Here is a 16,316-nt window from a genome sequence, read left to right on the forward strand (position 1 = left end):
GAGTGGATGTTTGTGGATGTTGTTCCAACCAAGTGGAGCTGCTTTGTCCCACGATCATGTCAAGCTTTTCAAGTGTTGTTGGAGCTGCAACTAATCAGGCAAAGTGGGAGCATTCCATCTCACTTCTGACTTGAGACTGAGGTAGTTGGAATGGCTCAATCATATATAAAATCTTTCCTGATTGAGCCAGATTATATACATATATATATCCCTCTAAGGAATAAAATAATGAAATTACGATGCATCAATATTGTTCTGTCTTCCTCCGATGGACTCCAGGGTCTACCCTACAAATTCCAAGTTGAGTCATACCCATCGCACACAGCCTCCCTCAGATATACAGAAAACCTTTGATTTTCCACCCTTTAATAATAATTCTCAGAGTACACGCCCTTGGTTGAGAATCTCAAGGTTTGTAAACCAAATGAATAGTTGCCATCGTGTGCCCGTGTTCTTTACTGAACAGTACACGGCCCCAGCAAAAAAAGGATCAAAAGAAAAGATGGAAAGGTGTTTTACAGTAAACAGTCAGTCCCCAGGTGGCAAATAATATCTGTCCCTGCTGAGTTTCTCCTACAATTTCTGTATTTCCTTTTATTTCTGTCATTGGAACATAGAACATAGAACAATACAGCACAGAACAGGCCCTTCGGCCCACGATGTTGTGCCAACATTTGTCCTAGCTTAAGCACCCATCCATGTACCTATCCAATTGCCGCTTAAAGGTCACCAAAGATTCTGACTCTACCACTCCCACAGGCAGCACATTCCATGCCCCCACCACTCTCTGGGTAAAGAACCCACCCCTGACATCTCCCCTATACCTTCCACCCTTCACCTTAAATTTATGTCCCCTTGTAACACACTGTTTTACCCGGGGAAAAAGATTCTGACTGTCTACTCTATCTATTCCTCTGATCATCTTATAAACCTCTATCAAGTCACCCCTCATCCTTCGCCGTTCCAACGAGAAAAGGCCTAGCACTCTCAACCTATCCTCGTACGACCTATTCTCCATTCCAGGCAACATCCTGGTAAATCTTCTCTGCACCCTCTCCAAAGCTTCCACATCTTTCCTAAAGTGAGGCGACCAGAACTGCACACAGTACTCCAAATGTGGCCTAACCAAAGTCCTGTACAGTTGCAACATCACTTCACGACTCTTAAATTCAATCCCTCTGCTAATGAATGCTAATACACCATAGGCCTTCTTACAAGCTCTATCCACCTGAGTGGCAACTTTCAAAGACCTATGAACATAGACCCCAAGATCCCTCTGTTCCTCCACCTCACTAAGAACCCTACCGTTAACCCTGTATTCCACATTCTTGTTTGTCTTTCCAAAATGGACAACCTCACACTTGGCAGGGTTGAACTCCATCTGCCACTCCTCAGCCCAGCTCTGCATCATATCCAAGTCCCTTTGCAGCCGACAAGAGCCCTCCTCACTATCCACAACTCCACTAATCTTTGTATCGTCTGCAAATTTACTGACCCACCCTTCGACTCCCTCATCCAAGTCATTAATAAAAATTATGAACAGCAGAGGACCCAGAATGATCTCTGCGGAACTTCACTTGTAACTGGGCTCCAGGCTGAATATTTACCATCTACCACCACTCTCTGACTTGGACCGGTTAGCCAGTTTTCTATCCAATTGGCCAAATTTCCCTCTATCCCATGCCTCCTGACTTTCCGCATAAGCCTACCATGGGGAACCTTATCAAATGCCTTACTAAAATCCATGTATACTACATCCACTGTTCTACCCTCATCCACATGCTTGGTCACCTCCTCAAAGAATTCAATCAGACTTGTAAGGCAAGACCTACCCTTCACAAATCCGTGCTGGCTATCCCTAATCAAGCAGTGCCTTTCCAGACACTCATAAATCCTATCCCTCAGTACCCTTTCCATTACTTTACCTACCACCGAAGTAAGACTAACTGGCCTGTAATTCCTGGGGTTATCCCTATTCCCTTTTTTGAACAGGGGCACAACATTCTCCACTCTCCAGTCCCCTGGTACCACCCCCGTTGACAGTGAAGATGAAAAGATCATTGCCAACGGTACTGCAATTTCCTCTCTTGCTTCCCACATAATCCTAGGATATATCCCATCAGGCCCGGGGGACTTGTCTATCCTCAAGTTGTTCAAAATATCCAACACATATTCCTTCCTAACATGTATCTCCTCTAGCTTACCAGTCCGTTTCATACTCTCCTCTTCAACAATACGGTTCCTCTCATTCGTAAATACTGAAGAAAAGTACTCATTCAAGACCTCTCCTATCTCTTCCGACTCAATACACAGTCTCCCACTACTGTCCTTGATCGGACCTACCCTTGTTCTCGTCATTCTCATGTTTCTCACATACGCATAAAATGCCTTTGGGTTATCCTTGATCCTATCCGCCAAAGATTTTTCATGCCCTCTCTTACTCTCCTAATCCCTTTATTCAGGTCCCTTCTGGCTATCCTGTATCCCTCCACTGCTCTGTCTGAACCCTGTTTCCTCAACCTTATGTAAGCCTCCTTCTTCCTCTTTACAAGACATTCAACCTCCCTCGTCAACCAAGGTTCCCTCACACGACCATTTCTTTCCTGCCTGACCGGTACATACATATCAAGGACACGTCGTATCTGTTCCTTGAAAAAGTTCCACATTTCCACGACATCCTTCCCCGACAGCCTATGCTCCCAACTTATGCTCCTCAGATCCTGTCTTACAGCATCTTAATTACCCTTCCCCCAATTGTAAAACCTACCCTGTTGCACGCACCTATCTCTCTCCATAACCAAGGTGAAAGTCACAGAATTGTGGTCACCATCACCAAAATGTTCACCCACTAACAAGCCCATCACTTGTCCTGGTTCATTACCGAGTACCAAATCCAAAATGGCCTCCCCTCTGGTCGGACAATCTACATACTGTGTTAGAAAAGCTTCCTGGACACACTGCACAAACACCGCCCCATCCAATCTACTAGATCTAAAGAGCTTCCAATCAATATTTGGGAAGTTGAAATCGCCCATGACTACTACCCTGTGGCTTCTGTACCTTTCCAAAATCTGTTTTCCAATCTGTTTCTCCACATCTCTGCTGCTATTGGGGGGCCTATAGTAAACATCCAACAAGGTGACTGCACCTTTCCTATTTCTGACTTCAGCCCATACTACCTCTAAAGGCAGATCCCCCTCGAACTGCCTTTCTGCAGCTGTTATACCATTTCTAATTAGCAACGCCACCCCCCCTCCTTTTTTACCACCCTCCCTAATCCTACTGAAACATCTGTAACCAGGAACCTCCAACAACCATTCCTGTCCCTCTTCTATCCACGTTTCCGTGATGGCCACAACATCGTAGTCCCAGGTACCTATCCACGCCTTAAGTTCACCGACCTTATTTCTGATACTCCTTGCGTTGAAGTATACGCACTTCAACCCATCTCTGTGTCCGCAAGTATTCCCTGTCAGTGCTACCTTCTTCACAGCCTCCCCACACACTTGGACATCCTGACAAACAGCTAGCCTACTTGCTGGACTACAAGTCCGGATCCCATCCCCCTGCCAAATTAGTTTAAACCCCCCCGAAGATAGCTAGCAAACCTACCCCCCAGGATATTGGTGCCCTTCTGGTTCAGGTGCAACCCGTCCTGCTTGTACAGGTCCCACCTTCCCCAGAATACAGTCCAATTGTCCAAATATCTGAAGCCCTCCCTCCTACACCATCCTTGCGGCCACGTGTTCAACTGCACTCTCTCCCTATTCCTTGCCTCACTGTCACGTGGCACCGGCAACAACCCAGAGATGACGACTCTGTCTGTCCTAGCTTTCAGCTTCCAGCCTAACTCCCTGAGCTCTTGAATGACCTCCCCATCCCTCTTCCTACCTATGTTGTTGGTGCCAACGTGCACCACGACTTCTGGCTGCACACCCTCCCCCTTAAGGATTCTGAAGACACGGTCCGAGACGTCTCGGACCCTGGCACCCGGGAGGCAACAAACCATCCGAGAGTCTCGCCCATGCCCACAGAATCGCCTGTCCGTCCCTCTAACTAGAAAGTCTCCTATAACTAGTGCTCTCCTCCTCTCCCCCTTTCCCTTCTGAGTCTCAGAGCCAGACCTCACGTCACAGACCCGGTCACTGCAGCTTACCCCTGCTAGGCTGTCCCCCCCACCAGTATCCAAAGCGGTATACCTATTGTCATTCATTCATTCCCTGAAGAAAGCTAATGGAATGCTAGCCTTTATATTGAGAGATCTGGTGTACAAGGATGCAGAAGGGATGCTGTAGTTATACAAAACCCTGGTTAGACCCCACTTGGTGCAGATCTGGGCACCACACCAGAGGGAGGATAGATTGGCCTAGGAGGGAGTACAGCTTGAGTTTACAAGAATGATACCTGGTCTTCAGGGGTTAAGTTACGAGGAAAGATTACACAAATTAAGCCTGTTCTGTCCAGAATTTACAGGGTTTAGGGATGATCTGATTGAAGATATTAACAGGAAAAGACGGTGTATAAATTGAGTGTGTTTCCACTGGTTGGGGATCCTAGAACTAGGGAGAGCATAGCAGGAGAATTAGGGCCAGACTGTTCAGGAGAGATGTTAGGAAGTATTACTGCGCACAAATGCTGGGAAACGTTTGGAATTCTTTTCCACAAACAGCAAGCACTGGTGAATCTATCCTTCCTCTGGTGTGGTGCCCAGATCTGCTCCAAGTGGGGTCTAACCAAAGTTTTGTATAATATCAGCATCCCTTCTGCATCCTTGTACACCAAATCTCTCAATATAAAGGCCAGCATTCCATTAGCTTTCTTCAGGCAATGAATGACAAAAATAAAAGGAAACACAGAAATTGTTGGAGATACTCAGCAGTTATTTATTATTTGCCACCTGGGGACTGACTGTTTACTGTAAAACACCTTTCCATCTTTTCTTTTGATCCTTTTATTTTTGCTGGGGCCGTGTACTGTTCAGTAAAGAACATGGACACGCGATGACAATTATTCATTTTGTTTACAAACCTTGAGATTCTCAAAAAAGCGCGTGTATTCTCAGAATTATTATTAAAGGGCAGAAAATCAAAGGCTTTCCGTATGTCTGAGGGAGGCTGTGTGCGATGGGTATGACTCAACTTGGAATTTGTAGGGTAGACCCTGGGATCCATCTGAGGAAGACAGAACAATATTTCATTATTTTATTCCTTAGATTTTAAATATGAGAGGTACATTTTTTTGTTAAGCAAAGTTATTAAGGGGATAGGGGCCAAAGGCAGGTCTGTGGAGTCAGGTCACAGATCAGCCTTTGAATGGCGGAGCAGGCTCAAGGGGCTGAATAGCCTCTTCCTGCTCCTTAATACGACTATTCCACATCAATACGGTAAATACAATGATTGCAGATACTGGAAACCAGATTCTGGATCAGTGGTGCTGGAAGAGCACAGCAATTCAGGCAGCATCCGACGAGCAGCAAAATCGACGTTTCGGGCAAAAGCCCTTCATCAGGAATAAACAGTTACAAAATGGTATTTCCACACACCACAGCAATTTGTGATTTCAAATAGAAACTGAAAGTCCAAATATTTTATATTCACACATTCCAGATCCCTACCATCCTCTGGGTGAAACAAGCCTCAAACCCCTCTCTAAACCTCTTACCCTTCACTTTAAAAATGACGCCTTTCATGATGTTACTGACCCTTCGACTAAGGGAAACAGCTGCTTCCTGTCCTCCTGTCCATGTCCCTCATAAGAGTCACGAAGCACGCAAACAGACCCTTGGGTCCAACTAGTCCATGTCATCCATAATCTCAAACTAAACTAATCCCATTTGTTTGCACTTGGCCCATATATCTCCAAACCGTCCCTATTCTTGTACTTACCTAAATGTCATTTAAACATTGTAACTGTCCCCATATCCGCCACTTCCTCTGAAAGTTCAATCCACACATGAACCACTCTCCGTCAAAAAAACGTTGCCCCTCATGTCATTTTTAAAAATGTTTCTCCACTCACCTGGAAAATATGTCACCTGGTCTTGATGTCCCCTACCCGAGGGAAAAGGCACCTGCCATTTACCTCATCTATGCCCATCATGATTTCAAAAACCTCTATATCCCTCCAGCTTCTACGTTCCAGTGAAAATAGTCCCAGCCCATCCAGCCTCTCCTTATAACTCAAATGCTCCAGTCCCAACAACAGGGTGTCTGAACTCCAACATTCGATGGTCTGAGCAATGAATGCAAGTGTTCTAAACACCTTCTCAAACACCCTGTTTACCTGTGACACAAACCCCAAAGAATTATGGACCTCAACCCCTCAGGCAGTCTGCTCTACCATACTACCGATCTCACACACCTCTATCATGTCCCCCTCTCCCATCAACCTTCTCTGTTGTAAAGGAAACAAGCCAAACTTCTCTCCAACATTTCCAGGAAGAGATTTGTTTTTATTGATCTTCCCCATCAGACGTATACCAGTATGAACGCTGACCAACATGTGACGGTGTAGGAACAGCAGCTCACAGATTCATACTCACCATTCAATCGGCTTGACCCAATCTCTGTATTGGAAATTTCTTTCAGGTCTGTCCTCACTTGTGCCCTCAGCTCGATTTCCCATCGCCTCCTTTGAAATGAAATATTTCCACATCATTACCCAACCAAGTTCCATTCCCACTCGCAATAACAATTTGCTGCTATGTGTGTACAAAAACCTCCGGCAAAAAGGTCACTGAGCCAAGGTCCCAACGAATGACCTCCTGGAATTGTCCAGAATGTGACTCAGAACTTCTATGTTCATAGAATCATAAACTTTTGCTGTACAGAAGGAGGCCAATCGTGTCTGTACCAGCTACTGATGAGCTACCCAGCTAGTCCCACTTTCCAGCCCCATCTCCATAGCCCTCTAACATGGCCGGTGGCACAGTGGTTAGCACTGCTGCCTCACAGCGCTAGAGACCCGGGTTCAATTCCCGCCTCAGGCAACTGTTTGTGTGGAGTTTGCACATTCTCCCTGTGTCTGCGTGGGTTTCCTCTGGGTGCTTCGGCTTCCTCCCACAGTCCAAAAATGTGCAGGTTTGGGTAATTTAGCAAGGCCAATTCACCTTAGTGTTAGGTGTAGGGGAACGGGTCTGGGTGGGTTGCTCTTCGGAGGGTGAGTGTGGACTTGTTGGGCTGAAGGGCCTGTTTCCACACTGTAAGTAATCTAATCTAATCATCCCTTTCAAATTTATATCCAGTTCTCTTTTCAAACCTCCTATGGAATCTGCCTCCACCACTCTCCCAAGCAGCACATTCCAAACCCAACAATCCAAATAAGTTTCTCCTCATCTCAGTCTCTCACTGACAATCTTGAAATTCCAACCAGCCAGTTACTAACAGACCAACGAGTGGGAAACAATAACTTTGTTTCCCCTGTCAGAATTGTTCATAACTTTCAACACCTCAAAGTCACCACTTCATCTTCTCTGCATGAAAGAGAATAAGCTCAATCGCTCGAACCTTTCCCTTTATCTAAAATCCCTCACCGCTGGTATCATTCTCGTAAATCTCCTTCACACTGTCTCCAGGGTTTAAATATCCTTAAGCAAGGTGTCCAGAACAGAACAAAACCAGCCTGGGTAATAGAAGGCCTTTGTCAAATGTATTTCTTCTGTTGCCTGTGAAAGTAAGGTGTTGCACACACACAAAGAAATCCATCAGAGGCTTATCTCCAATATGATCTAATATACTCCATTCAATACTTGTGCTGTCACGGGAATTATTTTCTGCTCTCTGCTTTGTGTTGGGTGTTGGATTGGCTCAGTTGGCTGGATAGCTAGTTTGGAATTTAGAGTAACATCAACAATGTGGGTTTGAATCTCTCACTGGCTGAGGTTACCATAAATGAGCCTCCTTCTCCACTGCGCCCCTTGTCTGAGGCATGGTAACCCTCAGGTTAAACCACCACCTATCAGTTGTCACTCTCTCTCTGACACTCCATCTGAGGTCTAACAAGTGTCTTGTACAAGTTCAATATTACCTCCCTGTTCTCTGACTCTATGGAGGAGAAAGTGAGGTCTGCAGATGCTGGAGATCAAAGTTGAAACTTTATTGCTGGAACAGCACAGCAGGTCAGGCAGCATCCAGGGAACAGGAGATTCGACGTTTCGGGCACAGGCCCTTCTTCAGGAATGATTCCTGAAGAAGGGCCTGTGCCCGAAACGTCGAATCTCCTGTTCCCTGGATGCTGCCTGACCTGCTGTGCTGTTCCAGCAATAAAGTTTCAACTCTGACTCTATGCCCTGATTAATAAAGCCAAGGATGCTGTGTGTTTTATTAACCCCTCTCCCCCTGATATGCAACCTTCACTGATCTGTGCACATATACTCCCTGCTCCCTCTGCTCCTGCACCTCCTTTAGAATTTTACCCTGCTACGTTGTATTGTCTTTTCATTTCTTTCATCCAACGTCCTTTACCAAATTTATATTAAATCATTTTTGTCTTTATTTTCCAATGTTCACAAATTAAAACCTATTTTGTTAAGTCAAACTTCATTTTCTCCCTCCTCATAGTTCTGTTATCATTTCCTTGCTACTAACTAACAAAATAACTCCACAAAAACATACAGGCTAGGATCAGGTTAAGTCCATTTGGCCCCTCAGGAAACTGCTCCCCTATTCCATACAGTCGTAGTTGATCCTATTTCAGCATCAAATCCACCTACCAGCCCACACTCTCTTTAACCCATCACTGACTAACAATCTGTCTGTCTCCTCCTTCAATTTATGCAGTGTCTTGGGTGGTGGTGGTGGTGATGGTGGGGTGGGGGATGTTCCCTTGGATGTACAACCCCATCCTCATTTGAGAGAATTCATTCCTCCTTATCTCTGTTTTCATTCTGTCCAGCCCCTTATCCTGAAACAACCCTTTCTGGGTTCTCCCAAATGAGCAAACATCCATCTCCTTTGTCAATCCCCACTTTAGCATCTTATAATCCTCAGTTAGTTCGCCTCTCTTCCAAACTCCAGAGAAATTGCTCAATATTTTATCTAAGACAGCCTTCATTTCTGAAAACAATTGAGTGAATCTCTTCAGAAGTGCCTCCAGTGTAACTGCATCTGTCCTCAAGAGATCAAAATTGTACAAGATTAACTTTTCATCTTGGCAATCAATTCAGCGAATTTCCTCTGAACCCCCTCCAATTCAACTACATCTCTCCTCAAGTAAGGGGACCAAACCTGTCCACAGTAGTTTGGATGTGGAAACCCCAATACCTTGTTCAGTTCCAGTCACACTTCCCTTATTTCACACTCCATTCCTTTAGCAATAAATGCCATCCTTATGACCCACTGTAGCTGTTCACTACTTTGAGATTCATGCACAAGGACATCCTGATCCCTTTGCACTGACACAATTTGAACTTTCTCTCGCATTCAATTCTTCTGACTACAATGGATAACTTCACCACTGATGGGACTGACCAAAGCTCAGTTCAGTGTCTAATGGAAATTGATAGTGCATACTCAATTTGAACTGTTGTGCTTTAGATTTGCAAACGAGTCAGACACAATGGTCCATTTGCTCTTATTTGTCTAACAAATGTAAAATTGCTGGGTTTGCACCCCAGAGTGATTTTCAGCCCATTTGGACAGTGTTTGAATGCTGTTGGAAACTGCTAACCACCTCATTAACTTACCTGTGCCGCCGAGAACTGTTGGAAGAATCAGCTGGAGAAAATAAGAGAGAAAGAACATGGGAAAGTTTTACTGTAAATATTCAGCTTCGCCTGCTTGCAAATAAATCGGACTGATGTGCAAGCAACAATTTATTCCAATTTTAACCTTTAGTTTATATCTGTGCTGACCACTCCTCTGAACACAACACATTACTTTGTATGTATCCCCAAGTAATTTCATCTGCCACTTGTTCAGCCTGCCCAAATCTTCACAAAGCACGTTCGCACATAGTGTTTTATTATTTGTTTTTAAATTCACTTGTGGGTTGTGGAAATCACTGGCTGGTCTGAGAATTTATTATCCATCCCTTATTGGCCCCTTGAGAAGGAGGTAGTGAGCTGCCTTCTTGAACTACTGCAGTCCTTGTGCTGTATGTAGACCCACGATATCATTAGAGAGGGAATTCCAGGATGTTGACCCAGCAACATTAAATGAACTGCTGATATATTTCCAAGTTGGGATGGTGAGTGGCTCAGGGGGAAACTTGCAGAAGGTGGTATTCTCATGTATCTGCTGTCCTTGCCCTTCGAGATGGAAGTGGTTGTAGGTTTGGAAGGTATTGCCTGAGGACCTTTGAATTTCTGCAGTGCATCTCATAGATGGTATACACTGCTACTACTGAGCACCAGTGGTGGTGGGAATGGATGTTTATGGATGCAGTCAAGCATGGGCTGTATTGCCTCTGGATGGTGTTTGGCTTCTCAAGTGTTGTCTCCAAGGTGCAATGCAGAAGTAAGTGAGTGTGTATGTGTGTGTGCCAACAAGAACGTGTGTTTCTCTCTCTCACACACCTTCATACTCTCACTCACACTAGCACTCATACTCTCTCATACACACACCCTCCTACACCCACTGTGAGCAACATTAATTTGAAACCCACGTCGAGTCCCGACTGGAGAACGATCACCAGCATTACTTGCTAGAGTGTCTCACCCACATTGTCTCCTGTTCTGGAGTTTAATTGGAAGCAATGTTACAAGAGAAAGGATCAGAAACATTGGGACAATGAGTGCTGCCATCTCAACACTGTGTTCCTGTGCTGGATTCAGAGAGGAATTTCCTGTCAATAACAGTATCCTTTCAGCAAACACCAACCCCAGTGTTTCCTGTTCCCTGTTGCCCTGACCCCCTGCCAACACCCGTCCATTTGGAGGGAAACCCTTATGTCTGTGAACGTCATTCCAAACCCTCACCATCGCAGTGACATCACTGTTTCTGTGCAGCCTCTCTCAATAACAATGTCCCACCAATCCAAGCCAGACTATTCGATGCTAAACTCAAAAGATCATGCTGCATCCACACTCTCTAAATTGTTGACTGGAAACTATTGTCCCTCATTTTCAAGGCCTACATATATTGAGGCAAAACTTCCCTTTGTCCAAAACCTGTCAGCAGCAACTGGGCCATTCACAGAGAAATATTGAAAATATCATCGTGAGGAGACCATTTGGCCCCTCCAGCCCGCTCCACCCAATTCATGGCTGATCACCCAACTTGGTCCTGTGTCTCCCTGTGCTCTCCCTTTAGCCCCTAAGAGGTCTATCCAACTCCTTCCTGAACAACATTCAGTATTCTGGCCCTGACTGCTTTCTGTGACAGAGAATTCCACAGGCTCCCCACTCTCTGGGTAAAGACATTTCTCCCCATCTCAGTCCTGCCCAGTCTCCTTTCGACTATGACCCCCTGGTTATGGGCTCTATGCCCAGTCACTGGGAACACCCTCCCTGTGGTTTACTTTGTCTCGTCCATGTTCAAATTTATAGATTTTTATGACATTTCCCCTATAATTCTTCTAAACTCCAGTGAATATCATAACCAATCCATCAGTCAGTCCTGCCAGGAAAGACTCTGGGCAATCTTTGCTGTACTCCCTCCATAGGCACAATATTGTTCAACAGATAAGGAGACCCCAAAATGCACACAGGTCTCCAGGGTGTGGTCTCACCCTGTCCAATTGTAACAAGCCACCACTGCTCCTGGACTTGAATCCTCTCGCTATGAAGATCTCCCTTATCTGAGAAAGGATGTTTCTCTCTCTCCACACAGCTGCTGCCAGACCTGCTGAATTTTTCCAGCACTTTGTGTTTATAACCTGTAACATTAAGTCTGTCTCTCTCCACAGATGTTGCCAGACCTGCTGAGTTTCTGAAGCATTTTTTTTAAAGTGTTCATGTCAAGTCTTCAGCTGGACCCCAGTGAAGAACGAGCTCAGATTGCAGATGAAGAATCGATTACCTGGCACTGTGAGGTCGATGGAATTACTTGTCACATTAAATAGCATTCCACTGGGACCCTTGTTGATCATGACGCACTGGTGTCGGGCTTGGTGCTGGGACTGGGAGGATTCAATGACCATCTCTGTCCTGTCTGAGCTAGAGTTGTCATTCCCGCTGGCATTAAGGTTTTCTGTTGAAAGTAGGGTCCAGTACCTTGGCTCAATACACACTCTAGGATGGAACGACTCCCAATCAGAAACTCCGTATTATTGGTGAGGAAAGCCCCAGCAACAGGAACTGGAACAAAACAAGACAGAGGAAATAAAAGATCAGATGCTGAAATTGTCTCTTTTTTCATGGATGTTATCTTCAATGACAGGATAATTGATAGAAAGGAGAAATAAAACAAGTGAAATTTCACATCATTGTAAAGTCTCCCTGTGTTGTAAAATCTACACTTCCAAAGATTTGTGTTAACAATGGATGGCCAAATGGTACATCATCCAGCCACTGCCTCTTGATGTTCAAAGGTTGCCATTACTATACCCACCCCTTGCCGTGTCAATATCCTGGGGGTTACCATCACTGTCCCCATCCCCTACACTATCAATATCCTGTGGGTTAACGTCACTGTCCCCATCCCCACTACTTACATCCCCACTGTACTATCAATATCCTGGGGGTTACTGTCACTGTCACCACACCTGCTATCAACTTTCTGAATGTTTCTGTCACTGTCCCCACCCTACTATCAACATTCTGTTTGTTACCATCACTGTCCCCAACCAACCCTACTATGAACATCTTTGGCGTTACCATCAGCCTCCTCAGCTCGTATTGTTTAAGCTTTTACCATTCTCTGATGGATTGCTTAACAAGGAATTGTAGAGTCAGAGGTCTACAGCACAGAAACAGGACCTTCGGCCAACTGAATCCATATCGGTCACAAGCAACCAACTCTCTATTCTCTAATACCATTTTCTCAGTCACAGGGTGATACAGCATGGAAATAGGCCCGCTGGCCCAACGCATCCATGCTGACCAGGTCTCACAAATGAAAGAGTCCCATTTGTTTGCATTTAGCCCAAATCTGTCTAAACGTTTCACATCCATGTATCTTTCCAAATCTCTTTTAGAGGTTGTTAATGTGCCCGATTTCACCACTTACTCATTCCAAATCTGCACCATCACCTATGAAAACCTTACCCCTCAGGTCACTTTTCAACCTTTCCCCTCTCACTTTAAACCAATGCCCTCTAGTTTTGGACTCCCCCACTCTTCGGAAAAGACCATGGCTATTCACCTTAACCAAGCCCCTATTTCTGCAGGAAAATACAAGGGAAACGTCAAGGACCACTTAATCTGATTCTAGTCTTGGCATCACAAGTGGACATCCATGTCCTCCTTTAATGTGATGAGGATTTCTGCCTCTCCCACTCTTCCAGGCAGTGGGTTCCAGATTACCCACCATCCTCTGGATGAAAATGTTTTCTATCAATTCCCCCTCGAAACCTCCTGGCCCTTGCCTTCAATCTCTGCCCCTTCTCTCCATCAAGGAGGAAAAAGTTTCTTTCTGTCTATCCTATCTGCACTACTCATCATTTCATACATCTCAATCATGTCACCAGACTCTCCATCTCCTCTGCTCTAAAGAAAACAACCCCAGTCTGTCCAATCTCTCTCCATCACTGAAACTCTCCAGCCCCCAAGGCAACATCCTGGTAAATCTCCCTCTGCATGCTCCCCCAGTGCTATCACATTGCTCCGATAATGTGGATTTGGATAGAGTTGCTTAGGCACTCACAGATCAGTGAAACAGCGAGGAATTTGCTGTTCAAGAGAGACCCTGCCTGCTGGTTAGAAACAGCAGGGCGCTAATTGCCATCTTGATTTTTGCTGATGTTGATGATTGTGTGTACAGTCCTGCTGTAGTTGGAGTATTCCCAGTATATTTCCTCACCATCCTTGTAGAAAATATATTGAAATGGGATCAAACCGAGCTGTTTAACGTGCTGTCTCCCTCCACTACCTCAATTCCAGATGGGCACTCAGCTCTCGGCCTGACACAGGGATGCCTGTGATTAAACCAAACGGTTAGGCACTTTTCTAAGGCAGGAATTGTTGTGTTCAGCAACAAACAGTACTCCCACCATACAGTCAGAGAGAGTTACAGAGAGGCAGGGAGAAACAAAGAGAGACATAGACATACAGAGACATAGTTAGAAAGAAACAGAGTCAGAGAGAGACATAGACAGACACAAGATTACAGAGTCATCGAGATTAATCGACATAGTCAGAGATAAAGTCATGGATAGTCAAACAGTTACAGAGAGATAGATGTACAGAGACAGGAAGACGGAGAGAGACCTCGCGGTTTGTACAAGATGCCTCACTGGGAGGGGTATCTCTCCTGTCCCCCTCCACCCCCCAATAACCACCATCCTGACCCTCGGGAACGGGACATGTTGACACAGTCCGCTGTCCCTCGGCGCTTTTCCTTCCCGCGTGGCCCCGGCGCCATTTTAGCTTCAGGCCCCGCGCGAGATGGCGGTTAACGGCCGCCTCGTGCCCCAAGTGACCGTTAGCAGCTGCTTCAGGGGAAAGACTCTTTAAAGGGACAACCCTTTCAGGAGAGAGAAACAACAGGGCCGGCTCCGGGACTCGCCAAACTCAATAATAATGACAAATACACACACAGACAGAGAGGTGGGAGTGAACAAGAAATTGTGTGGCGGCACATCAAGACCAAAGGCCACTCTCCCGAAGGACGGCTGCCCCGGACTCGAAACGTTGACTCCGCTTTCTCTCTGTCTGTCTCTGGACAGATGCTGCCAGGCCTGAAGCACAAACAAGGTCCTCGGGGGTGAGTCCGAGTTCAGGATCCTATTAAGGTTCGGTTGGCAGATGGATGACAGTGTGGGAGGGTATGCAATGGGATTAGAAGAATAGAGGCGGAGACTGTTTCCTAAATGGGGAAAGGTTTCGGAAATCTGAAGCACAAAGGGAGTTGGGAATCTGAGTTCAGGATTCTCTTCAGGTTAACAGGCAGGTTCAGTTGGCAGTTAGGAAGGCAAATGTAATGTCAGCATTCATTTCGAGAGGGTTAGAATACAAGAGCAGGGATGTACTGCTGAGGCTGTATAAGGCTCTGGTCAGACCAAAATTGGAACATTTTTTTGGGTCCCCTATCTCAGGAAGGATGTGCTGAACTTGGAGGGGGCTTACAAGAAAGATCAGAGGGATGAAGCACTTGTCATATGTGGAGTGGTTGAGGACTCTGTTACGTAACTCAATGGAGTTGAGAAAGATGAGGGAGAACCTGATTGAAACTTATTACAGAATATCGACAGGCCCCATCATGCATCTGTCTAGACACATCCTTATTGACGCTATCATCTGGGGAGTGTTTCTGAACAAACAGACCTAGGGGTACAGTCAGATAGTTCCTTGAATGTGACATTGCAGCTGGACACAGTGGTGAAGGAGGTGATTGGCATGCTTCCCTTCATTGATGAGAGCACAAACAGCAGGAGTTGGGGCACACATTACAGCTGTATAGGATGTTGTTGAGACCACTTTTAGAATACTGTGTCAACCTGCTGTAGAAAGGATGTCGTTAAGCTAGAAAGAGGACAGAAAAAATTGACAAAGATGTTACCAAGATTGCAGGGTTTGTGTAATAAGGAGAAGCTTCATAAGCTGGGAGCTTCTCTCCTGAGGAGCGTTTGAGGCTGAGGGGTGACCTTATAGAGATTATAAAATCACGAGGGGCACAGAAAAGGTATGGTCTTTTCCCCAAATGTAGGGGTGTTCAAAACTAGTAGGCATAGGTTTAAGGTGAGAGGGGAAAGATTAAAAAGGGACCTGAGAGGCAACTTTATCTCACTGAGACGCAGTGAGTATATGGAATGAGCTGCCACAGGAAGTGGTAGAGGCAGGTACAATTACATGGAAGAGACATTTGTAAAGGTACATGGATAAGAAAGGTGTAGAGAAATATGTGCCAAATGCAGATAAATGGGACTAGTTGAGTTTGGGCAACCTTGTCAGCATGGGCGAGTTGGGCCGACGGGCCTGTTTCTGTGCTGCATGACTCTGTGAAAATGGATGAGAATAACAAACTTTGCCTGAAAGACAATCAGAATGTACAGGAGGAGCTGCGAATATGTGGGGTCATTATACAGACCAATTTGTCTTGGCAAAGCACATGATTGGAACAAGTCAAAAGCTGACCCTGACAAATGTGATTTCACTGTAGTCTGAACAGGATGTGGTCATCTCTGCCAAGGTGGGAAGTGGATGCAATTCCAAAATGTCCTTGAACCAATCTACCTGCTCAGCCAGAAGGCAGTGAAGAGTTTGCAAAGGGTTAGGAATC

At 45.5% G+C, this 16,316-nt stretch overlaps 1 protein-coding gene across 1 annotated transcript in view; it reads left to right on the top strand.

The window, feature by feature from the left end:
• Positions 1-12,363, top strand: part of LOC148135441 (uncharacterized) — a 34,149-nt gene extending 21,786 nt beyond the window's left edge. The window contains exon 4 of the mRNA XM_087984747.1: positions 11,845-12,363. Within this exon, the coding sequence (XP_087840873.1) occupies positions 11,845-11,885 (41 nt within the window). The 3' untranslated portion in view covers positions 11,886-12,363. The remainder of the gene's footprint in view (positions 1-11,844) is intronic.
• The last annotated feature ends 3,953 nt before the right edge of the window (positions 12,364-16,316 follow it).

This window comes from Chiloscyllium plagiosum, unplaced genomic scaffold, assembly GCF_037043375.1.
Source record: "Chiloscyllium plagiosum isolate Xiang-an unplaced genomic scaffold, Cpla_swu_hap1 HiC_scaffold_49, whole genome shotgun sequence".
NCBI classification, from domain to species: domain Eukaryota; kingdom Metazoa; phylum Chordata; class Chondrichthyes; order Orectolobiformes; family Hemiscylliidae; genus Chiloscyllium; species Chiloscyllium plagiosum.